General features: G+C 48.4%; 1 protein-coding gene across 1 annotated transcript in view; it reads left to right on the forward strand.

The window, feature by feature from the left end:
• The first annotated feature begins 1199 nt into the window (after positions 1–1199).
• LOC109297967 overlaps positions 1200–25921 on the forward strand; it is a 30343-nt gene continuing 5621 nt past the window's right edge. Inside the window, exons 1-2 of the mRNA XM_019518069.1 lie at positions 1200–1930; positions 21562–22032. Of these exons, the coding sequence (XP_019373614.1) occupies positions 1876–1930; positions 21562–22032 (526 nt within the window). The 5' untranslated portion in view covers positions 1200–1875. The remainder of the gene's footprint in view (positions 1931–21561; positions 22033–25921) is intronic.

Consider the following 25921-nt stretch of genomic DNA (forward strand, 5'->3'; position numbering starts at 1 on the left):
TGCATCCACAGATGCATCTCGAGCAGGTCCAAGGAGGTGATCCTCCCCCTCTATGCGGCACTGGTCAGGCCGCAGCTGGAGTACTGCGTCCAGTTCTGGGTGCCGCACTTCAGGAGGGATGTGGACAGCATGGAGAGGGTCCAGAGGAGGCCACTCGCATGATCGGGGGCAGCAGGGCAGGCCCTGCGAGGAGAGGCGACGGGACCTGAACCTGTTCAGCCTCCACAAGAGAAGGCTGAGGGGGGATCTTGTGGCCTGTTATAAACTGGTTAGGGGGGATCAGCAGGCACTGGGGGAGTCCCTGTTCCCCCAAGCACTGGCAGGAGTGACCAGGAATAACGGTCACAAGCTGCCGGAGGGTAGATTCAGGCTAGATATCAGGAGGCGCGACTTCACTGTCAGGGTGGCTAGGATCTGGGACCAACTTCCAAGAGAGGTGGTGCTGCCTCCTACCCTGGGGGGCTTTAAGAGGAGGCTGGATGAACACCTTGCCAGGTTGTTTGACCCCAGTACCCTTTCCTGCCATGGCAGGGGGTCGGACTCGATGATCTGCTCAGGTCCCTTCTGACCCTAGAAACTATGAAACTATGAAACTTAGTGCACCTTTATTTAAGGGACATTAAGGTGATTTAGGTGTGTGTCTACATGTGCACATTAAGGCACATTAAATCTAGGCTGGCATAGCTAAATTGCATTAGCACATGCATTGCCATGCTAATGGGCATTAATGCGGCATGAGTTCATTGGTGCACACCACATTAATGTGTATTAAGCATCCACATGTGGGCTAATGCAATTTAACTATGCCAGCTTAAATTGGCACTTGCTATCAAATTTAGGCAGGATTAGCCTAAAATCACCATTTTTAAGGTGTATTAAAGGCACACGTGTGGACACACACCCTTAATGTGCCTTAAAAATGGTGATTTTAGGCTAATCCCACTTAAAAGGGACACGTGTAGACGAGCTCAGTGAGTCTGCGTCTGTTAGAGGTAGGAGCATGCTATTATCTCCTTGTTCCAGACAGGGGACTGCGGCTCAGAGACAGTGCCATACCCGAGGCCACATACAACTTCTGTGGCAGGGCAGAGGCAGGTGCCGCAGACTTCCCATGGCTTGGACTCATCCCGGCCCGTCCTACCTACAGCAGAGCTCTGCTCCCTCCACAAAGCCCTTTTGCCCAAAGGACGCGGCATCTGCCCTGGCTCCACGTGTTGAACTCAGCAGCCACTTCTCCAAGTGCTGAGTTGCAGGTTTTTTAAAAATCCGCTCCGATTGGTCCACATGAGCACAGCTCTCTAAAGAGAAAGCAAGACTGTACTGAACAATCAGAGCTGGGACCACGGTAACTTCAGGACACAGCACTGACCAAGGCACCAAAAGCTGTGTCCCAGGAAACCAGCTCCAGCAGCCTCCCAGCTCTTGCTCCTCTCCGGCACAGGCATGTCCCTGTCTCCCCGCAGCCTGGCATCTTTAGCATGCTCCCCTCATTGCCACTGAGCAACTGTAGCCGCTGCAAGGAGCTGATCACAGCAGCTTTTCATTGCATCGCTGCTGCTTTTCCCCGCTTCTGGATCATTTCCCCAGAGGGTTGAGCAACTCCAGGTGCCTGTAGGATAAGGAATCGTCCTCTGGGAAGTGACAGGATTTCCTGCGAAGCCAGAGCGGAGTGGGAGTGCACCTGGGAGTTGGCTCCTTGCTGCTAGAACAAGAAGTGGGGACTCTTTGCTTGCTTCCCCCAAGAGAGATTTTTTTTCCCTTCCTTTTCCAGTTAATTTGAATGAAAGAGCAAGTGACTGAAACCACCTGGCTCCCACCCTCCTCTCCTGGTTCTTCTTTGCAGAGGCTCCTTTTTCCCCCGGCTGCTGAGACACAATGGAGCTTTTCAAGCTGAGCCTGAGTTGTATCTGCCTCCTGCCTTGGCTACAGGGTAAGTTGTACGGGCTTTTTTTCTCCTTTATGACAGCTAGAAAAAGAAAGCCATTCACCCCGAGTTGAACAGACAAAGAAAGCAGCAGCCCCAAATCCACTTTGCTATTGCAAAGCTCTAAATCTACTCGCCAGACAAGGGTTGGTTTTTTCCTGCAGGTGCATCTCTATATAATGACTTTACAAACAGATGCACCGAACTGCAGAGGATAGTTATTTCCAGCTGGAAACACATGCAGAAGGAGTTCAGTGGGGACAGGGAGTGTTTCCAATGAGGTAGCATCTGCGCTGGGTGTTTCAGAGGCGGTCCGCTCCTGTAGCAAGAGAAGGCAGATTTGGCAATCCAGACACCTGTGTTTTAAGCCTGCTTCTGAACTCAGCCAAGCCACTTAATTTCCCTGTGCCTCGTTTTCCCATCTGGGGAGGTTTACCAGAAAGGCATGATGTAATGCAATCAGGACTCTCGTGGAAGATGCCTGGTTGCTGGATTCTGCCGGGCTCCCGCTGTCCTCACTCAGGAGGGGCATTTTCAAGGACTCTTAAAATTCAGACCGACTACATAGGCGGTGTGCCACGGTGAGCCAGTCCCATTTATCCTGCCCATGAGCTTGGAGGAGCTCAGAGGGTGTCCTGTCTCCTACCATCTGAACAGGGACCACTATGAAGTGGGCAGGGACCACTACACCTGCGGGCAGGCAGCTAAAATTGTGGGGTGAGTATTAGCAAGAGCAACTCCAGCTGAGCAGAGGGACTCTGGGATACGATGGATGAGCCTCTCTCTGCTTTGTGTCTCGCAAGAGCTGCAACGCCTTTTGCTCTGTGCAGCCCCAGCCTGGATTTTCACACAAGGGGGTTCATGCACTCTCTCTTCCTCGGTGAATATGAGCTCTGGAGGGCTAGCAACAACACGACTGGTGCCCTTTTATCACTGCCCGGACAACCACTATCCTGCTATAGAGATTTGCAGAGAGTCAATGGGATGCCCTAATCCCAGTGGCAGACAGGCAGCAGTGAGGGGCTCACTCCTTCTAGATACCTGTTGTCCCATAGCAGTCAGACCAAAGAGCTTAATTCGAATAAAGAGCAACCACTTGACCCTCAGATGCCTCTATCTCTCCATTTCATTGGGGAGCTTTTCCTAAACTCCCTATTCTTGCCTGCTATCGATTTTAAAAGCAGTACACCCCCGATACTACTGCACTTCTCTTTGGCTTCTGTATAGTGGTCCATGGACCTTACATGACCTGCAAGGCCATGGTAGGAGATCCGTAGATAAGCACTGGGCTTTACCACACTTTCATCACAAGTGTGGGGAAAAAACCTGCTGTTTGACAGTGATCCATTACTCCAAGAGGTCTGAGAGCTGCTGAGGCTGCAGAAGGTCATACGCTGAATCCTGCCTGGATGGTAGACGGGAGAGCACTCATGGGAGGGCTTTATAGCTTGCATCTGGTTAGTTTGTATGGGCCCTGCTTTTAGGTGCAAGTAAAACAAGAGAAGGGAAGTTCTGGGGGAGAGCACAGTGTGTGTATCTCCCCCACTCCAGGCTGCAGAATGAAGTGACTGTGGAGTCAGCAAGCTTGGCTGGCAGACAAGAGTCCATGAAAACCCAAAGTTGCAGTGCATGCAAAGCAAAAGGCTGGCCAGCCACCGCTGCCTGCGCAGCGCTCTGCTATGGACGCAACCTGCCTAAAGCTCAGTGATGTCTGGCGCTGCCCTGAAAATATCAGGATGAGGGTTTCTCTTGTGAGATCTTGGCTGCAGTCATTCCAGCAGCTGTGGAGTCAGAAATCCTGTGCAAATACTTCTGATGTTTCAGTGCTTCCTTTTGGAGTCCCAGGGGAAACCTAGAGCCCCGGAGGTAGCAGCAAAAATACAAGGGAAAAGGGAAATCCTTTATCAGGTCAAAAAAATTGTTTGGTTTCAGTTCTGAGGAGGTGGGTCTGAGGCTGATTTTATTCTTTTCTGAACTCTTCCAGCGCTGGTTTGGATCAGATGAGAGAAACAGCAAGTGGGCACTGTAGGTTATTTTGAATATCAGCACATGAGGCGTGATCCAGCTCAAGAAATTATACAGTTCCAAGCCCCTTGAGTGCTTGGGAAGTACTGTTTCACACACAGCAATGGTCTAAGGAGCAAAACAGGTCATCTTGAAGAAGGTTTATTTACCAGCTAAAATGGGGGGGTTCAACCAGTTTCCCACCAGTCTAGACACAGAGAACCTGAACCAAATCGACTGGCCTGCCCAGTGCCATCTCACCATGTCCTCCCGTCCCACTAGAGTCTTAATATTCCTCCCAGGCTGCAGGAAGAGGACTGCTTTTGATTTACAGCTCTCAGTGGGCCACTTTTCCTGCTGGCATGAAATCAATAGAATTACAAAAGAAAAGCATTTGGCACAGTGTGATTCACTGGAAATTCCCCTCCCCGGGGGAGAGGTAGGAGTGGAGCTCTCTGGGTCTTAAGATTAGAAGACTCCAGTCTGTGATGGTGTATGAACCTGCCGGGGGGCTGCAAAGAGGATGGAGCTGGGCTGTTCCCAGTGGGGGCAGATGATGGGACAAGGAGCAATGGGCTCAAGCTGCAGCAAGGAAAGTTGAGGCTGGATATTTGGAAAAACTCTCACAAGGAGAGTGATGAAGCACTGGAACAGGTTACCCAGAGAGGTGGTGCAATCTCCATCCTTGGCAGTATTTAAGACCCAGGTAGACAAAGCCTTGGCTGGGATGGTGTAGCTGGGGCTGGTCCTGCTTGGAGCAGGGGGTTGGACTAGATGTGACCTCCTGAGCTCCCTTCCAGCCCTCATTGTCTGTCATTCTCTGATTTTATGATTCTATCTTCTGGAGAAACTCCCTGGCGGTAGTGGGGTTTAAATGGGTGTTACGAGGTAGGGAGTCCTAAGGCAATGCAATGTGTAATGATGATATTGCATGTAAATCATGTTGCTGCCAAAGCCCTGTTGGACTTGGGAGAAAGCTGGTGGGAACAACGCAGAAGTGGTAGGCAAAGCAGATTGCAAAGTATGACCACTTGTTCCTGCCCAGGGCAGGGAGTCGGACCTGATGATCTGTTTAGGTCCCTTCCAACCCTAAGCACTATGAAACCATGACCAACAACAACAGGTTGCTTCCTAAAATGGCTGCACAGAGGAACATTGCCCTAAATAGAGATGCCTACACTCTTTGCCAGCTGGCAGACAGTGAGACCCCTCAAGCAATACAGGGTAGGGCATAAACCAGGCGTTGCAGCTGGACCTCTGGAACTGCTGAATGCTAGCAGACACGAGTGATGGGCAGAAGCCAAATGTGGCAGGGCTACAAGCCCCAACAAACTCTCCCTCTGCCTGAAGAAGGGTGTTTGTGCTTGAAAGCTTGCCAAGAACAATTTTTTCCAACTATTTAGCTGGCCTAATAAAAGATATCACATCTACCCAAAGAACCACGTCTGCCTATGTCCTTAGACCAACATGGCTACAACCAACAACTCTAAAGCCCCAATAGCGTGTTTTCAGGATTTGAGACACATTCAGGTCTGTAGGCCTGCAACTAGCTGGCATGCCTCTTCGTGCTTGAAGCTTGGTGGACCCTTTGGAAGACTGGATTAGGATTCAGAATGACAACGAACCATTTAGGATGTAACAATTGCATGGACACAACAGGTTAGGAATGACTCAACTAAGCTGCAATACTGCAAAAAAAGGACCTGGACAGTACAACAGAATATAAATGAACATAGGAGTCAACCGTGCGCTTTTGTTGCAAAACCGAACATTAATAAGAACGCTGCTCTCAAGCAAAGGGAAGTGATTTTCCTGCTCTGTTCGGCACTGGTGAGGCTTCACCTGGAGTCCTGTGCCCAGGCTGGGGCACCGAGCTTCCACAAAAAGATACGGACAAACTGGAAGGAATCCAGCAGGGAGCAACAAACATGACTAGAGGTCTAGGAAACATGACTTAGATGAAAAGATTGGGAAGAACTGCAGTGAGGGACATTTTAAGGTGGATATAAGGAAAAACTTTCTAAATCTGGTGGCGGTTAAGAATTGGAACAGGCGACCCGGAGGGGCTGGGGAGTAGCCATCCTTGGAAGAGCAGGTGAGACAAACACTTGTCTGAGATAGGTTAGACAGGAATGATCTTGCCTTGAGCAGGGGATTGGACTAGATGACCTCCTGGATGCCTCTTTAAGCCCTGTTTTTCCACAATTTACCAGTGTGCACGCCTCCGGCCAAATGTCCACGATATGGCAACATGCAAAGAGCATTGCCACCCTGAACAGTCTGAAGAAACCCTCTGCTATCAGCTGCCACGTGTGACATATACTGTGTGCTTGTGGCAAGGATGTCATCACAGAAAATCACACTCCTCCTGGAGGACTGCATCCCTCATGGGCAATCTGGGCTCAGACTAGAAAGAAGCACCGAAGATCATGTAACCTCACCGACGACCTGTATCAAAGCCACCTACCAACATGGGTTCAGCACAGCAGTGGCTTTCCTGGAACCGTCTGCAACACGCAGCTGGTCAGATGGGGGAGTTTGCCTCTGAAAGTGTTGAACATGGTCTGGTGTCGTATGGTCAGGACTTCTCTGCTCACCAGCTGTGAGTGTCACATACCTCTGCTGGAAAACAAAGCAGCTATGAGCTCCCATGGCATTGTCCCTCTTTGATATGCATGCCAGCGACATGACACTGAACCGGTCACAGATGTGGATGAATATGCACTCGACATCTGAGAACTTGCCCCTAAGAGGAACACATCTCGAGAGAAAATTTGAAAAGAAAGGAGGAGTCTGCTAGAAGTTATAATGATTTCAACCACCAGATGAAGAAGCATCTGACTGTCTTCTGTAGTAGTGGACTCAGGCTGGATAACTTCCCAAAACAGCTTGGACTATATAGCTTCATCTCTGACGAAGACTGCTTCCAAGAGAAAGGACAACTTAATCCATGCAGGCGTCAGGACTGGCTGGGAAGCGGATGCTCATATTTGCAAATGATCCCCTTGAATCTCAGCTTTTAGGAGCTGAACATGGCCTTCCAGTGTGGGCGGACAGCACACATACACAACTGGTCATCCCAAAGGCATGGATGTAAATGCAGACCATCTGGCTCCCCATCCTCATGCATATCTTACCACCCTCCCTCCAAAAACAAGAGCCATTATACTGAAATATGACTGAGAGATAAGGAACCCAAACTTTCTTATCAGTGAAGCCCACGTGCCTGACCACCCTCCCTCCCTCCATAAAGAGCAATACATATGACTAAAAGATAATGAACCCAGACTTTCCTATCTATGAAGCTCTCAAAACTCTCCAAAGATGCTGCCTGCAGTCCAGAAGCCCACTTGAGTAGGCACAGAAGTGATCCAGACCTCAGAGGCAAGAACTGAGGCCTAATCATGAATCCTCCAGATCAACCATGGACCATGGCAAACCGCATCAGAAACATAGATGGACATTTGTCATCATCTGCACAGATGGAAAATTAAGGATAGCCTGGTAGGCTCCTATGAAGAAAAGATCCAGAGAAGCAGCCAGTATAGACAAAGATGGGGAAAGGCTGATAACTAAAGCCTGGGTCAGAGAGCTTTTGATTAGTGTAAACTAATTAAGTCAGCAGCACCTGCTGAATTTCATCCCTGGCTGCTGAAAAAACTGGACAAAAAGATCTTGGAGCCATTGGCAATAAACTGGAAAATGTGGGCTAGATAAAATTATAACAGGGTGGACAGATAATTGGCTTAGCAACTGCAAGTGAAAGGTAATTATAAATGGATCCATGTCAGGATAGCAGGAGATTTCAAGTGTGGCTCCAAACTTGGCCTTGGTGCTATTCAGCGTGTTTGTATGAATGATTCGGCTGTCCAAATGGAGAGTTTCCTCATCGAGTTTGCAGATGACATGAAACTGGGAAGCTGCAATCTTTGTGGGTGATATCTTTTATTGGGCTAAGTATATGGTTGATTTGGACCATACAGGCAAGCTTTTGGGTATTACAGCAGTCAACACTGGGAAGAAGTGCAAACGCTTTGAAGAATAGGGGTAGACCTCGGAAGGATCTTGATAGATTTGAAAGCTGGGCAAGAAACAACAGAATAAAGCGGCTAACCTAGGGAAGAATAATCTAAAGCACGGATACAGACTAGGAACTGACTGTTGGGCTGTAGTTTTGCTAGGAACGATCTGGGGGCGTTAGCGGATCACAGACTCAACATGAGCCAGTGATTCTCTGGAAGTGGGGTAGAAGCAAGTCTGAGTAGGGTCCTGACCACAAAGCAATTCAGTTGTTCACGCTGGCATTCAGGGTCCTGAGCCTGATGGATGTGGTGTGACAGATGGCAGTGGAGCGGTGAGCAAAAACCGCTGGCTTAATTCTTTGTTGAAGTGCCAGCAAGAGTCTGATGTTTAGAGAAGGCATCCCACATGGTTCAACTTCAGCGCCAGCGAATATAAATCCCTGGTAAGATGACATTTCCAACTACAACAAAGAAATGTTCATGCAAACAGACCACATGTGAAATAATACAAATCCACAACACAGTAAATATTTTTGGGAATGGTCTGAATAACTTTTAAACAAATGGCATTGGGCAGCAAATCAGGTTTTCCTTCCTTTGTTGCTGTTGCATCTGAGGCTCCAAGGCACTGTTCCCACTGCCGCACTTTAGAATGTGCACATTTACACATTTAAACATGCTTCTCCATTCAGACGTGACTTCGTCATCTCTCCCATGCTGCTGTCATAAGACTGCAGGAGGGCCGGCAGCCTCTTAGTTCTTTCCCAAGTGCTGCAGAAGGCTGGAAGCACCGAAACAGCCTGGGCAGTCCAGCCCTTGGGTTAATCGTGAAACAGAGATCTGAAGCCTGTATCCAAAATAGTACAAATACTGGGACTCAGCTCCCAGAGCAGACCTCTTTCTTAGACCTGCATTTGCTGTCTCTGGCCCCGTGGCTATTGCACTCTTGGCTGACTAGTGGGCCAGCTGCACAGGAAAAGGAGGGGTGCCCTCAGTCAAGGCCAGCCCGGCGTATAATTCAGTGGCTAGGGCCCTTTTCTGGAAAGAGGGGGCAGTGCATTCAAACCTTGGGTAGAGAACAGCCTAGAGGCCAGGTCTCCCACGGTTTTGAATCACTAAACCTATCAGACAAAAGCTGGGTGTGTTTTTCTCCTCCTCTTCCCCACCAAGGCCTTAGGCAATGAAGATGAGGCAGAGGTATTGGATTGTGAACCAAATGTTATCAGATATGGCTCACTCAAGGCTTCTGGGAAATGCATAAATGCTGCCAAATCTGGGAGATGGATTGGATCCCAGACACACACCCACCCCCTGCACTCTCTGTTTGTTAGCTGTCATAGATGTCATAGACATTCAGGCTGGAAGGGACCTCAGAGGATCATCGAGTCCAGCCCCCTGCCCAAAGGGCAGGAAGTCAGCTGGGGTCATAGGATCCCAGCAAGATAGACATCCAATTTGCTCTTGAAGGTGTTCAATGTAGGTGCTTGAACCACCTCCGATGGCAGGCTGTTCCAGACCTTGGGGGCTCGGACAGTAAAGAAATTCTTCCTTATGTCCAGCCTGAAACAGTCTTGCAGTAGTTTATGACCGTTCGACCTCGTCATCCCTTGGGGCGCTCTGGTGAACAAACGTTCCCCCAGATCCTGGTGGTCACCCCGAATAAACTTATAGGTGGCCATCAGATCACCCCTGAGCCTGCGCTTTTCCAGGCTAAAGAGCCCCATGGCTCTCAGCCTGTCGTCGTAAGGTCTGTTTTCCTGACCTCTGATCATGCGCGTGGCTCTTCTCTGGACTCTCTCAAGCTTCTCCACATCCTTTTTGAATTGTGGAGCCCAAAACTGGACGCAGTACTCCAGCTGCGGCCTCACCAAGGCCGAGTACAAGGGGAGAATGACGTCCCGGGATTTGCTTGAGAAGCATCTATGGATGCAAGCCAGCATTTTGGTCGCTTTACTAGCCGCAGCATTGCATTGCAGGCTCATGTTCATCTTGTGGTCAATGATGACCCCCAAGTCTCTTTCTTCTGTAGTGCTAGCCAGCGTAGCACTGCCGAGCCTATAAGGATGCTGCAGGTTTTTCTTCCCAAGGTGGAGAACCTTGCATTTTTCGGTGTTAAACACCATCAGGTTCTCGTCCGCCCATTTGCTGAGCCTGTCCAGGTCAGCCTGGATCACCCACCTGTCTTCTGGTGTGGATGCTTTGCCCCAAAGTTTGGTGTCATCGGCAAACTTGGCCAGTCCGCTCCTGACTCCAATGTCCACATCATTAATGAAGATGTTGAACAATATGGGTCCAAGGACAGAGCCTTGGGGGACCCCACTGGTCACAGGGCACCATGATGAGTGACTTCCATCAATTACTACCCTCTGGGTCCGACCACAGAGCCAATTTCCCAGCCAGCGGATCGTGGTGGACCCAAGGCCACAATTGGCCAGTTTTGCCAAGAGGTGATCATGGGATACCAGATCGAAGGCTTTTTTGAAGTCAAGATATATGACATCAATCTCTTCTCCCTTGTCCAGGTGATAGGTCACCTGGTCATAGAAGGAAATGAGATTGGTCAAGCAAGACCTACCCACAACAAACCCATGCTGGCTGTCCCTTAGGATATTGGCGTCGGCCAGTCCATTAAGGGTAAGGAGATGTGAGATGCATAGCCCCTTTTCCTGAATTGCTCTTCAGGTCAAATACCCAAATCACAGGCAAGACAATGCATGGTGTCACCATGACTAGATGCCCTTTTGCATCTGAGTCTGAATTCCTGATACTGCACCTTGAACCAGGGAGAATTTAACCCTAGAGGAGCTATGAAAGTAACAGCCACAGATCCACCTGGGTATAGTGCCCCATGGGAAACGGCAGTGCTCACTTCACTTTCAGTTAGCATTTCCAAGAGTTTGTATTGTGCTCAGACATGAAAAGGCTTTTGTGTTTATCCAGCTGCCTGCTGGAGTTTCCACTCTGCGGCTACATGTCTCTGCCTGGATTTGGGAAAGCAGGTATAGGTGTGTTGCAATATTTGAGGCTGAGGCCCGCTTCCAGGAAATGAAATCAAATCTATCCATCCTCCTTTTTGTATCTCTACAACTACATTTGACCATTTTGTTACACATGCTTGTGCTCATTTATTGTACTTTGCAAGGTCTTTCATTGTGCATGTGCTTTTGAACAGCAGGCATTGCATCAGGTGTTGCATGCTCTGAGGCTCTGTGCTGCAGTCATAGGTGGCTGAACCAACGGTATAGCCCCACTTTTTCATTCGGACCAGGCTTCAGCCATCCTGTGATGCATCGGCAGCTCTCCTTCAGATGGGGGCCAAGGCGCTTTGCATGCGCGGATCTCTCCCATACAGGGCATGCATACTCGGCAGAGGAGAAGCTGAGAGCCAGAGCATGGCAGAGGGGCTAGCTCCCCTTTTTGAGTTGGTGAGTTTATATAGACTGATATTTCGAGTGCCCACCTTTGCTTTTGGCTTCATGCTGTGCTCTTTGCATGACAGGATTCGACTGAGGGTGACTTCAAGGTCAACTGGGTTTGGAGAGTTTGGACATGCAGTGTTGAACTGGTGGTTGGCCTCCTGGTTTTTCACATAGGAGGCATGTGTTCCTGCTTTTACAGGATATACAGGAGGATATCTGGTCTTTCCAGTATCATCTTCCAGACTGAGGCACTTACAAGCCAACACACACAGGCGATCTCACCTTCCCCCAGTCCTCCTTTGGAGGCATCTGATTCTGCACTCTTTGCTTGGCAAAGAGTCCTTGGACTTCTCTGGGTAGGTCCTCAAGGGCAGTTATTAGAACAGCCATCCTGAAAAACCAGTGCAGATCGACCCGTTGGCTCTGCTTTGAGTCCTAACTGTTCAATTTTCTGCCTGGTGTGAGTCCAGGGAAGCTTTGCAGATTGGAGGTACCTGCAGAACTGGCCCAGTTAAGTGCTCAAAGTCTTTGCTACGTCAGCTGGCCCTGCAGGAAGGGAGACTGGGCTTACTGTCTCATCCAGAAAAATCATAGTGGGATTTCAGCTGTGACATCTTTATAGGCAAAGGAGATAGGAGAGACAGAAGGACAAAGGTGGGTGGATTTGTCTTTGTGCTGGGGCTGGGAAAAGACAACTTATACCTGTCCTGCTCCAGGGAAGATCCATGGACTGAGATCTGGCAGATGCAGAAGAAGACTCTTGTCCTTCTGTGTTGATTTAGTAGCAACTTTTCCAGCTCTTTTAGTACTAACAGTTCTGCAGTGGCACAAGGTACAGAGTCACTGAGGTACAGCTCCACCCCAGCCATCCCTCCTTCCTCCTGGTTTGCTGTAGGGCTAGCTCAGTGCCTGGAAGAGGACCCTTAGGGATATCCCCCAGGTCAGACTGCCCCTGTCCTGTAGCCACTTGGCACCTGCCTTGCTGCCCCAGAAGTCACTGGGGTGATAATAAGTCAGGCCTGCAGACTGGATGTCCTAGCCTAGGGCAGAGATGCTGTGAGCAGGATGAGGAAGGTCTGCCCTAGTGATTGGGACCTGGTCACCAGCCTGAAGGATGACACAAGCAGCAGGAGCCAAGCTGAGGGATCAGGAGCCAGGAGAAATGACTTGGATGCGCCAGATGTCCCGAAGGAGCTTCCACTTCATGGGACACTGATTCAGGAATCAGGTCAGGCCATAAGCTGAGAGCTAGCCAGGGATCTCAGGGCCTTATAGCAGGTGTGGCTATACAGTATCTACCCGTCCTGATGTTGTAACCTGGCCTATCTGATGTGGAAAGCACTGAGGAAGACTATATAGGGTCACTTCTGAGGCTGCTTTTCTCACCGCACCTTAAATGTAATTGCATTCTGGGTTTACCATTAACTATTGCAAAGAAGGAAATTCTGTCCTTGGAAAGCATCACCCACAGCACCAGACCCTCTCTTAAAATTGCTGTGTTCCTTCTCATTGCAGCTTTTTACATCTGTTTTCACATCCATCATCAGCCAGCCTCAGCCTGTGTGTTTTGCTCGGAGTAGCAAGGGGTATGCATGTGTGCTAATCCCAGTGGCTGACAGATTAAATGGATCAGGGGCAGCTAACCTGTGGCACATGTGGCCCAGATGGTCCCTGGGTGGGGCGCGCAGCAGTTTGGGAGGTGACAGGCAGCACTGTACTGGATAGGACAGGGCGCAGCAAGCAAAGGAGCAAATGAGGCAGGGGAGGAAGCAGAAAGCAGAGCAGCAGATCGGGCAGGCAAAGGGGACTGAAGTGGAACTTGGGGAGGCAGAGGGGCAAATTTGTGGCATGCCTGCAAAATAGGTTGCCCCCCTCTGAAATAGTTCTTGGTACTCCAGTGGACACAACTTGTTTTCCTGGAAAGGGTTGATTTCTGGGAAATCCTCAGCTCTGGTTTCACTCAGCTCCCCTCCCTCCCCCAGCGCAGTGATTCGCTGAACCATCATGGGTGTTTGCAAGCTGATAACAGGAGTTAAACTAAGTGTTAAATTGCTACACAGGACCTCATGGGTTGCTGGAATAGCCCCTTGCAATGAACTCCAGCTTTGCAGAGAGTACTGCCTGCCTGTTTGCTTGGTTAGCCATGCCCACCCAACTGCCCTGCTACTGTCTGGTTCACAGCTGGGCTCTATTTCTCACTGATCTTCTGCACTTAACAGATGGGACCTCTGGACCGTGAGGTCCATCTCACAGCCAGTGTAGGAGAAGCAGTCTAAATACTTGCTTCCAGCCCAGCCCTTTGTGGTTTGGCAGGATGCCATTCCTTCCAGCCTCTGCCTGGAGCTATTTACAAAAGCCAACACAGAAATCCCAAAGCAATTAATTTCTCAGAGTGCCATGCCCATGACAAACTGTGCCTGTCCCATCTCTTCCATCTCTTCCATGGGAGGTCTCTGTAAAGCTGGGGTGGGCAAAATACAGCCCAGGATTTTATCTGGCCTGCAGTGGGTCCCTCAGCCCCACCTAACCCAGGTGCGGGGGGCAGCCCAGCCCTCGTTTTCTACGATACTGTGATTCTACGGCCAAGCGTTCTCTTTGGCAGGGTCTAGAGGTGGGGTCTAAGCCATCATCGGTAAGACATACTTTGGGTTAGGCTCATTGCTGGAATCCATACTCTCAGCTGCATTAAAGCTAGGAGATTGTCACAAGTTGCTGGCAGGGCAACAAAGGAGGGATGAGAGTTTTTTGCACCTCCCTGCTATCGGAGTTACTGTTTCTATCAGTAGGGCCTTGTGCTTTCAGTGCTACAGGTCGAGAGTTTAAGCTTGATTGCCAGTTCAAAACTTGTGCCCGGAGAGAAGAAGGTGCCTGAATTCTGGTAGATGTCGGGCATTTGGGTAAGTTTTCCAAGATCGGAAAAACACATAACGCACACGAAGGGTACAGGTTGTTCCCCCACTCTAGTGGCTGATGCTTTAAAAAAAAAAGAGTCTACTCTAGCTACCAGGATGGAGTTACTCCTTTCATTTGAATAGTAAAGGCTCTTCCTTTTAGCACTGACATTCCTGAGTTCAAATTCTTATAGCAAGGAGCAGCCACTGTTGTGTGCACAGGGCATACAGTGTGAATTAAAACAAACTGAAATCTTATCAGGAGATAAGGCACAATGCCACATTTATTGGAACATAAAACATAAAACATGCAACATGAAAAGAATAAAGAACTATAAAGTTGTTTGCTTCACTCATTCCCATGCATATTCATTCATTCATACAAAAGCAACAAGCGCACACACACACAGACAGTTAAACAGTCCCGCAAAGGTTAAGGTGTTACCAAGTTCTAAAGTTGCTTAGGTCAGTCTGGTGGCCAGCCAGACTGACCACGAGTGATGGAGTCAGGTCTTGCTGGACGCGCCCAAAACTCCTAGCTGTCCATACAAACCTATGGATTCCACTGAGTCAGATGCAAAGGCCATCCTCCTTGTCCTGTTGGCAGGCTGGGATTGGTAGGACATGATCTTTTGGCCTTGTGGTCTGCAATATTCAGGGTGGTCATTGCTTGTAGTCTTCAGCCACCAAGGTGAAACATGATCTAGTATGTGGTAATCCTTAACTGCCGACTCAACGTCGCTGCAGCCTTTAACCATTAAACCACAGAAGGCTATTTTCATTTGTTGCAAGAGGACTGTCTTCCTTCACATTGTCACATACATACCTCATTCGCTCTTTCATTGCCTCTTTCCACATATGCAAGACATACTGCAAACCCTTTCACAAGCGTTTTCCTTGTACTAAATTGAAGTTCTAAAGTCATGAGGCCAATAGGTCAAATATGTCTAAAATCATGAAACCAATATGTCCAATATATTTATGCTAAGCAATAAGAAATTTAAAATAGATGGTTAATTCCAGAACACTAATAATGACTGATCAAATTATTATAAAAAGTAGGGGGGGGGGGGATTAACTTTATCTTAATGGTTAAATATTTCATTATATAAAAAGAAAAATACCAATAGAAGCAATCAAAGCAATTATAGTTACTGCAATACTACACTGCTGGAGTTTCCTGCTTGCCCCTGCAATCAGGCCCCTGTCCCAGGGGTACACATGCTGCCTAGAAAAGGAGGCAAGGGAATCTGTTCAGTTGTTTTCCCTTCTCAGAGCCAGGGAAGGAGCATCACAGGGTAGATAAACAGACATCCATGCACTTTGTGGGAAATGCTTACACTGTTGTTAAAAATAGAGGAAGGCCCAATGTTGAGAAACTGAAGTTGGGCACCTACCATCCATGCGCAGGGCCTGATGGCTTTCAGAGTTGCAGAGCCCACGTCTCCTGTCTTGTATGAGATTTTCACTCCCCTTCCCCCTGCTCCCTGGCAGGTTAGTTGGACGGTGTGTGTAATTCGCCATGAATTCCAGCCGATGTTTTCCAACTGGATATAAACAGGGCAAAGATAGGATGCCTCAATGCCGCTCTTAGACTCTCTCTAAAAGCTCTCCTAAACTTCATGTTGAAGAGTCTTCCTCGCGGTCCTGAGGCGCTGGATGTCCTCAATTCAGTACGGTCAAAGAAGAGATGATGGACTCATGTTATCTTCCCTACAAATCCACTTAGATATTTTCCTTCTACTTAGCCACACAGGACATAAGCCCATCAGGGATCCCCTGGGTCACCAAGTCCAGACCCTTGCTACCACAGGCCACCAAAACAAAGCACGTTGTTCATCAGTTTATCAAGATCCGTTTCATTATTCATTTGGTTTCTGGCCCCCCCTACTCATACTGAGAGGCCGTTGCAGACCCTCCCTGCTCTGATGATTATAAGCCACCTGCTAATTTCCAGCATTAATTAATTCATGCACAGGTTATCACCATTTATTCTTGTCTTGATGTTGTCCTACGCCTTCAATATTTCTTTTTCTTCCCTAGAGATTACTCCCTGGTGCATTTATAGACAATAGTACTGTCCCCTATACAAGGCATGTCTCCTCTTGTAAAATCAGCTGGCCATTCCCCTGGTCATCCTAGCAACACTCCTTGACACCTCCAGTCAGGTCTAGTGTCCTTCCCCACCTGTTTCACTCCTTTCCCCTCCACCACCACCTCCCTTGTTTGGGATACAATTCCAGACAGATTTTGCATCTTTGACTCAGAAATTTCCAAACTCTTTAGCTCAATCGACTTCATTAACTAGCTCCCTTCTTCCCTCCTCATTTGCTTAGTGGCCTGTTTTGCTTATTGTGCCACTTAATTCAGATTGAATCGACTTGTGATCACTCAATTGCAGGTTATTTTTAAAAGGTAAGGTTACTCAAACCATATCTAAACTTCACCAGCTCTTGGGGTATAGAAATCTGTCAGCCATCACTTGTGATAATGTCTAACTTCTGCCATTATTGGCAGTCTTTGTTCTTCAAACCTCTATTTTGGGAATGAAAATCTCCCCTAATGACACATTCTTGGCAGCGTTTCTCTTTCTGATTAACAGAAACTTCTACCCGTATCCTGTCTTTTAAATGTTGTGGAGGGAACTGTGATGTGTTTGATGTTCTGATTATATTATAACCATTGATCAAAGTCTTGTTATTCTCACTGTTTTCCTCCCAAATTTCTGATCTCTGTGTATTGTTGACAATGGGCCCAAATTCTGAACACTCGTACATATATTCTCAGTTAATAGGATTCCTTTTATAAAAGAAAAGTTTATGGGATAGAAACTTAGGGCCAGATTCTGCTCTACCAAAGTGCAATCCAATTCCACCCTCCTTGAGTCCCTGGAGATCAGCTTATATAAATGGTGGAAGGGTCTTTCTTCTGCTCACTTCTTTCTGTGATTCAGTCTTAAGACTAAGATGACAGTGGGTACATCTACATGTGCAATTAGTGCTCAGAAAGCTTACTGAGCAGTAAAATACCGCACAGTAAACTTTTCTTGAGTGCATTTCTACATGTGCACCTATCAGGAGCAAATTTGCTGCCAACAGGAGCAGTTCTGGGCAGGGAAACTCCTGCAATGTCTGTTATTATGTGGCAGCCAGGGTGAGCTCTAGGCTGCTCTGGGTACCAGCCCCAGGCTGGCATGGGGTACTGGTATCAGGCCTGGGCTCCAGGGGCATATGGGGGGAGTTGTCCAGCCTGCCCAGCCCCTGGTCTGATCATGAAACCAGGCCAGGGCAATGTACTCTGCCCCTGGCAGCAGGCAGCTCCCAGCCCTGGCTCCACGATCAGAATGGGGACTGGGAAATGGCTCCTGGCCCCTGGCAGATGCCTGTTGCCAGGGCAGGCTCTGATCTTGGTGTGGATAATCACAGAGCCTGGAGTACATTGCCCTGGCCTGGAGCTGCCTGCTGTGGGAGCAAGGGGACATTGTCCCCACCCAGGCTCCATGATCAGGTAGGTCCAGGAGGAGGGGATTGTTCTCTCACCCCCAGACAGGTATGTAACCATGTGCTACTGCGCAGTAGCTACTGCGCGGTAAATCTACTACCTGTATTTACAGGTAACAGAAAACCACAAAGTAGACTAATCCACTGCACAGGAGCTCCTGTGCACAGTTACATAGTGATGCTTTACTGCGCACCAGATTAGTCTACTCTGCAGTAAAGTGTCTCATGTAGACACATGCAAGGTGTTACAAAATTAGGCTCATGAATGTTTTTTTAGATTTGAGCAGGTGGAATAGGATCACACTTAGGCACCTACCTGGTAGGACAGGACCTGGCCCTGACATTCGTGAAATATCCCCAGATGGTTGCTTTAAAAATCTGCCCTGGGTTGGGGACTGGGTGACTCAGGGGAGTGGAAAAGCCGTGTAGAGGCCTTTGCCCGTTGAGTACTGCCATGGAGCCCTGCCAAGTCAGTAAGGGGTGGTGGTTGTTTCAGTGGAGGGGCTGATAGGGTGTCCAGCTTGATTTTCAGTGGAACGATACCCGCATACCAACTAGGAGAGAATGGGGCTACTCAGGGATTTTCCAGTGAAATGTGTTTCCATCAGAAAATGCCAAATCATCAAAAACCAAGGTGTTGCACAGAAACATCTCAATTTGGAGAAGCTTTTGATGGAAACCTGCCTGGCTTCGTGGCAGGAAGCTGGAAAACGGACTTCCAGACTTCCAAGCTCCCTGCCACAGCCCTGTGGGTCTGGAAGCCCTGGGGCCTTAGTTCTAGCTGGGACTCTCGTAGTCTAGGTTTTGGGGTCCAGGTTTGCTGCTCTACGAGGGACCCCCCAGATCACCCTGACTCTAGGGGACATTGTAGGAGTCAGAACCAGCGGGGAGCGTTGCCGAGAGTTAGGTGCGGATGGCTGCTGCATTTTATTTTAGAAAAACTGAACTGAAACATTCCTATTTTTCACAAAAATGTTTTAAAATATGCTTTTTCATGAGAAATTTCAGTTTCTCTAGGGTTCATCACAATTTAGGATGAAGACTTTTCTTTTGAAACAAATGAATTTCCTGCAGAATGGAAATGCTGCAGCTTAACTGGGTCTAGCAGAATAGTCAAGGGCCATGAAAGGGCCATGGAAACCAGACGGCTCTCTTTAACCTGGAGGCGATCACCCCGTGTTCAGGCTGAAGGACATTTGTGAGGGTAGAAGTGCCCCTTGAGGAGCCCGGCTGCTGCTGCCCATACTGAGCCCATTGCACAGATACACAGTCCACTCCCCGCCAGCCTTGTCAAGCCATCCTCCTTCACCCCACACAGTACTTAATTATCTAACACTTCAATGAAATGGTATTTTAGAACAGTGATTCTCAACTAGGGTGCCGTGGCTCCCTGGGGTGCCTTGAGATCTTTTTAAGGATGCTGCGGGGTGCCACGCAATGTTAGTACTCTTGGGTGTGGAAACACCTCCATGCAATTCACAAGATAAACCTCAGGATTTCAAATGGGAATGCACAGTATTAAAACCATTCTGACACACGGGGGTCTTTCTGAATGCTTTGCAGTGGAAGAATTGCTCTAGTATTTTTCTGTAGTCAAAACCTGAGTGAAAGCTCAGACCTGGCATTTTCTGAGGGGTGCCTGGAGCCTAACAAGGGGTGCCCGGAGCCTAAACAGGTGGAGAACCACTGTTTTAGGACCTGTAAAGTGAACTCTCCACCCAGCCCAGCTGTGCATTGCCAGAAAGTCCCTAGTTTTCTTCCGAGTTCACAAACAAGTAGTTAATATTAGGAACCAAATCTAACAGGAGGCTGGAATTTCCCCCAAGAAAGCATAAGAGCTTTTTAATCTTTGGTTTCCACATGCCCTGTTTTGCTCTGAGCCCTGCTCTCATTGTCATCCTGTTCCTTCAGATATTGAAATAGTGACCTTGAGTCAATAAAACGCATTGTTTCGCTCCAAGGGGGGAAATTCGGCAGAAACCTGCGCTGAGATCATTAGCAGGCTTCCAGTCCAAGGCTGGTTTTCAATCTCCCCACTTTTCACCTTTAACATTGTACAAGGCCAGACTTTGAGGGTTTATCTCACAGGGGCACAAGAGAAAAATGTACCCCAATAAGGGAAAATCCATCGGCTCTTTTAAGACAAAGATTTTTTTTTAAATAACTTCTCCAAAATAGGGTGAGAATTTGAGCTATTTCTTTCCATCTCTCTCTTCCAAGCCAAATCATCTCTCATAGGAATAGATACTGCATTTATCCCTGGACAAGCTGTGCCTGTGTTTATCCTGAAACAAAAATAACTTGGGATTAGAGTGTACCCACATCACCCTCCTAATCAGAGTTTAGTGAACGGCTGAATGCAGTGCCACTTTTCTTCTGTTGATTCAACTATGCAATCCCGAGATAACTGGACAGATGCATTTTGCAGTGTCTCAGGATAAACTGTCACTACCCATTCAGGAAACCTTTTTAGAACTTATCCTGGGACAACAGACATGGATATGCGTACTCGTGCACTTTGTCCTGGCACAAAAAGGTTTGTCTTGGGATAAATGCAATGTCTGCCTGCAACCATCATTCAGTAGGGACCCGTTATACATTACATAGCAGAAGACAGGCATATATTAGAGATGACTGTTTAATGGCATTTGCAAGAAACTCATGAGTCAGAGTTAAGGTTGGTTTTGAAACGACTAAGGATGTGGTCCTTTAAGCTGGTTAGCTCATAGCTCACCCCAAGTCCTGGAGTTCATGTTGCTTGTTGAAAGCCATAATCAATACAGAAGTCACCTTTCCCTTAAAACTAACAGTGTTCCTATTTGGGCAGCAGTCATGGGCAGAGCACAAGCCACTGCTACAGACCACCAGTAAGTGGCGCAGAGTTAGCTTTTATATTTACCCTGGGAGACCTCAGAAGTGGAGCTCTGACATCAGGGAATATAGAATACCGTTAGATGCCACGAATATAAGGTTAGTTGAATATTCATGTGTGTCACCTTAACTAATTGTTTTCAGTCCTGCTGTTGTTGCCATCATGTTCTCTGCAGCCACAGAGCACAGCACAGGGACCCAAGGTGAACACTAAGGGCATGTGATTGTGTGTACCACTCGGTTATAGAGCCAGGCAGTGCTGCAATGGGGCATGCCACACATGCTACCTCCCAAACCAGCCCTCCACAACCCCCAGCAAGCTTTGCCTTGCAGTATCTCTTCCCATCTGAAAGTGGCAGATGCAGAGTGAGCATGCCATGTGTCAGGATGAGGCCGCCTGACACCTGTGACGGAGTAGTACAGCTGATGGAGTGACGACAGGTTGGTCGAGCTTGTTAAGGTTTTTTGGAATCCCGATGAAACGTGTTGTGGGACAGATTTAATTTCAGTGGAAGGAAGAAAAACAGAATTTGGAGGGAGCTGCATTTCTGATTGGTTCTCTGTCTGGTTAAAATGTCATCGTGGGTTGTATTTCATGGACATTTTAAAAAATATATCCATTTCTAAAATGTTTTTTAAAAATGGTCCTCAAAATGTTGGCTGGCTCTATGAGCTCTACAGATCTGTTCTGATATTATTTCTTTCTAAGCTTGCTCCTGAGTATTGTTGCACTGTGCCTTCCTCTGCACAACATAGTCCTGGGAAATTGAAAGTGTATGGGCAGTTGTTTCTTTTCATACCCTGGTATAAAAATGCAGAAGTTGATTCAGAGTCTTGCTTTCCCTAGGTCCTAACTTATTGCTGATGCTCTGAGCACGTGAGTTGTCCTGTACTTATGTGCTACTAAACTGTGCTTTAATTGTGCTGCAGTATCGGAGGGGCAAAGCTTCCTCATAAAGAACATCCGGTTGGAAAAATGCATTCACATCACCCACCACGAGAGCACCGGGATTGGCCTGGCTGATTGTAAGCTCCACTCTCAGCAGCAGCAGTGGAGCTGGGACCCCAGCACCAAGTCCATTGTCAGCCTTAAAACCAAACAATGCCTGACTGTCCACAAGCCGCAGGACTTTGCACTGGCCAGGCTGGAGCCGTGTGGGGATAGGAAGCGTCAGGCCTGGGCTTGCAGCAAGAAGGGTCACTTGACCTTGCAAGGTCTGGGCTTGCACCTCAATACAAAGCAAGGAAGTCACAAGGTCTTTGTGTCAAGGGAGAAAGACAAGTTCAGCAAGTGGAAGACCCTGACGGATGAACCCATCTGTGCCGTTGGCCTGATGGCGGTTGCTGGGCTGGCTGACCCGATACAGAGTGTTACCAACGGGCTGCTGTGGCCTCACAAAAGTAAGAGATGGAGCTGGCATCAGAAACCCTTTCAGCCCCTAGGGCCTGTCACCTTGCATCCATCTAACAACTCATATGAAATTGCTCTAACACAAAGTCACCCTGGCTCCGATCCTGCAAGATGCTGAGTAGCTGTAGAGCAGGGCTCCCCAACTTCTGTGCTCGGTACTGTGCAGCTGAGCTACACAGCACCGAGCTCCTAACATGCTGCAGGAAGCATCGTTCTCTGTTCACTTTCTTTTAACACAGCTTGGCCAGCCACGAGCTAAGCCCGCTCCCTCCCCCAGTGATCTCTGATCCCTGTCTCCCCGCATACCTGATAGTTTGCACTCTAGAGGGCGTATCTACATGCACCGTAATTACGGCACATTAAGTTAGTACCTGTTATTACAGGTACAAGTCATAACAGGTACCAAGTTTATGTGCTGTAATCGGTGCTACTGCACAGTTGCACCACCGCACATCTTTTAAGTGACACTAATGCACAGTAGAACATTACATGGTTTTCACTGTGACGCGCTAATGCGGAGTAAAATTAGACTACTGTGCTTTTAGCAACCTGTGTAGATGTGTCCAGAGTGTCGAAATGGAGGCAGGGAGGCTCAAGCATCCCCTCCACCTACGCAGAGTGTAGTGGGACAGGATGCTGCTGTCACTGCCAAGAGCCATGTTAACCCTTGCCTGGCCCTGTAACTCCCACAATTTTGCATGCTGAACAAGGAGTCAGAGCCCTGAATTTGGCAGCAGCCAGAGAAGTGTTAACCTGGCTCTTGGTGATAGCACCTGACACCTTCTCTTGCAGCAGCCTCCTGCTCCAGGCAGCCAGTGGGGAGCCCCATGTCTTCACTCCGACCACCCTTCACTGAGTCCCTAGAGCTTGTGTGCCACGCACAGCAGCCCGTGTCACTTGTGGCATGCATGCTGCAGACTGGCTACCCCTGCTTTAACATCTTGTTTCCTGTGGCTGTAAGCAATGCTGACGGTTCTCAAGAGCAGCAGGTTGCCCATGAGCCACAGGTTGGGGACCGCTCCTCTCGGGACACTCCATTAGCACTCTCTGCTACCACCAATTTCAGGAGGGATGGGGTGGGCACAGTGTGACTGAGGAACAGTGTTTAAAAAGGACCCTTCTTTCAGTTTTTGAGCAACAGACTGGAGAAAGAGCCCTCTCCCCTTCTCCACAGCCCCAAGCAGAGCCCTCTTCCCAAGCCTAGCATCATTCTTGTCATCTGCTGATCTAGCTGATTTCAGGGAGGTCTTCACTGTGGGATCAGTGTCTCCCAGCGGAGACACTGGAATACACCCTGCCCACCTATTCCTGCTCTAATGCCCAGAAAGACATCAGAGAGGCCACTTCAGGGTTGCCTGCAGCTGCTGTCAAATAGACCATAGACTGAGGTCTTATGAATAATTGGGGGGTGAGGGTATGTGTAGAAAGGGGGCATGTCTACACAAGACTCGTTAATGCACATTAGCCTCATTTAAAGCACATTACGGGCATGTGTCTACAAGTGCGTGCCCTTAAGGCACATTAAAAATGGTGAAATTAAGCTAATCATGCCTAAATTTGATACCTACAAATGCAGGTATCAAATTTAGGTGCCATTAGTTAAAGCACATTAATGCACATGTGGACGTGACCCAAGTTAATGTCATGATACAGCAGCCTCGCCACCTCACTTTCAGGTTTAGAGAGCATAAAGCAGGAGCAGGTGGGAGGATCTGCTGTCATCCCTGTGTAGATATAATCCTTATTGTCATCGGAAGAAGCCATCCTGACCCGTAATGTCACTGTAAGGCAACCACTGAAAAGCAATTGATATTAGTGGGTGCTTGCTTGTTTCAACAGTGCCCCAAGAGTTCACACATCATGAGTTGGGCCCACTGAAAAAAAAAAATCAGATTTGTTTTACAATCATAAGCTCTCCAATTAATAATTTTGGAGGCTCTCTTTACTGGCCTTCCATCCTCTTGGTACTTTAACATCCACATGGTCACGGTTTTGAAGACCTCTTTAAACAAAGCATCATTTCCTGGCCCTGGGCTCATAGCTCTGTCCCTGGTTTTAAGCTGCAGAGCCAAGTAATGCTGTTCATGTAACAGGCATCATTACTTATTTCTATGGCAAAGCTATGCTGGAGTCCAGAGCCAGCTCTGCAAGGTCCAAGGAATATCCCAGTGCGGTAGGAGAGCGGGAGCTTGAGACAGGAGCAGCTGGCTTCTTATCCGGATTCTGCTCCCCTACGCTCCTGAGCAAGTTACTTAAAATCCTGTTGCCTGTTTCCTCCTCTGTAAAAAGAAGGGGGCATTTTTTATACTGTAATGGGGTGCCCTAAAATAGAAGCATACACAGTACTTTGATGTTTAAGGCTGAGATTCACAAGTCCAAAAGAGCAATTCATAGGGACCCTGCCTAAGCCACATCATGGCCTAAAACACTCCAGACTCCTCAAGTTTTGGGGTGAAAACTGACCTAGGCAACTGGGGCATATAAACACATTTGGGGGGGGGCTTTAATTAAAGTGCTCGGAGCATCATGGGTATCAGCATTCCCATGCCGATAAATGGCAGCAGGCACACCTTAACTAAAGTGCATCAAACGTAATGTGCGTTTTCCAGCATGGGGACGCTGATGCATGTGACGCTGGAGTCTGTTGGAGCATGGTAATTACCACACTCCAGAAGACTCGATTAATTGAGTCTGCTCCAATGCGCTGTAATTACAGTGCATCAGAGCAGCCTCTCTGCATGTCTATAGGCACCCCGACGTTCAGCGGCTTCTTGTGCGCAGAAGTGCAACCTGCTTAACTGAGCTAAACTGAGCATTTTAGGTGCTTGCTTGTACTAACAAGCAAAGTGCCCCAGGTCCCCTGAAGGGCCTAATCCAGTAGAGAGGTCATGGCACACCTACCACCCCCACATCTCCCACTTGCTGGGCAAGTGCTCTAACCAGGAGGCTATTGTGCACCACTACAGCATCTTAAAAGAGAAGACAGCACCAGTCACCTGTATACACAGGGGTTTGGGCTGTGAATCCCTGTCTTAAAAAGACACCTCAATTGCTCCCCAAGTCCAGGAGTGAGGCCTGATTCCTGGCATGCCGCCTCCTTGGCAAGTCCTGTTCACTGGTCTAGGTGCTGTGAATCCCAGTGCCAGGGGCCCATTTCTTCTCATTTAAGGCATAAGTGACTTAGGCAGCTGGTCTAAGTCCCTTTCTGACACCTTTAAGATGCTTCTCCTTCCTTGTCCTGTAAACGCCCAAGGAAATTCAGCAGCTCTGTTTGATCTGCTGTTGGTGTGGGACATGGACCGGGCAAACAGCTTCTTCTCCGCCAGGGCAGAGGTGAAGTGTTGGCCTGATTAGCCCCTGACCAAATGCAGAGAGGGCACCTTGCACCTTGCAATGGGAGCTGGGACCCTGGCACTCTCTTAGTCCTGGCTGTTATCACTGGGGCCAATGTCTAAATCTAGAATAACTCTCAGCAAGAGAAGGCAGGCATGGGTAGTGCTCCACGGGTCTTTTGCTAGCCAAGAGCAACAACATCCTTGGCAGATAACTGGCACATTTACCATACAATCAGCTCCCTTCTTCCTTTCCACCCTCCTGGGGGATAAACTGGGAGATGGGTCCATGATGAGAACTTTTCCTTTACGAACGTCGCTACAGAACTAAACGTTTGGAGATTGCAGCCAGCGGCTCCCACTCCCCGCTCAGCTCAAGAAAAGTCTTGTGCTTTGCAATACATTTTTCCAGCATAAGCACTGGGATTTCCATCCTTCCCTGCAGAAAACTGTTTAATGGCTACAGCCTGGTTCATGATATTAAGGCTTCTTTATCTCTTAAGTTGAGGTGCTTAATAAATGGGCCCCTTTCTTGAACACTCAGGGC

Source organism: Gavialis gangeticus, unplaced genomic scaffold (assembly GCF_001723915.1).
Source record: "Gavialis gangeticus isolate Ggan-Ray unplaced genomic scaffold, GavGan_comp1, whole genome shotgun sequence".
In the NCBI taxonomy this organism is placed as follows: domain Eukaryota; kingdom Metazoa; phylum Chordata; order Crocodylia; family Gavialidae; genus Gavialis; species Gavialis gangeticus.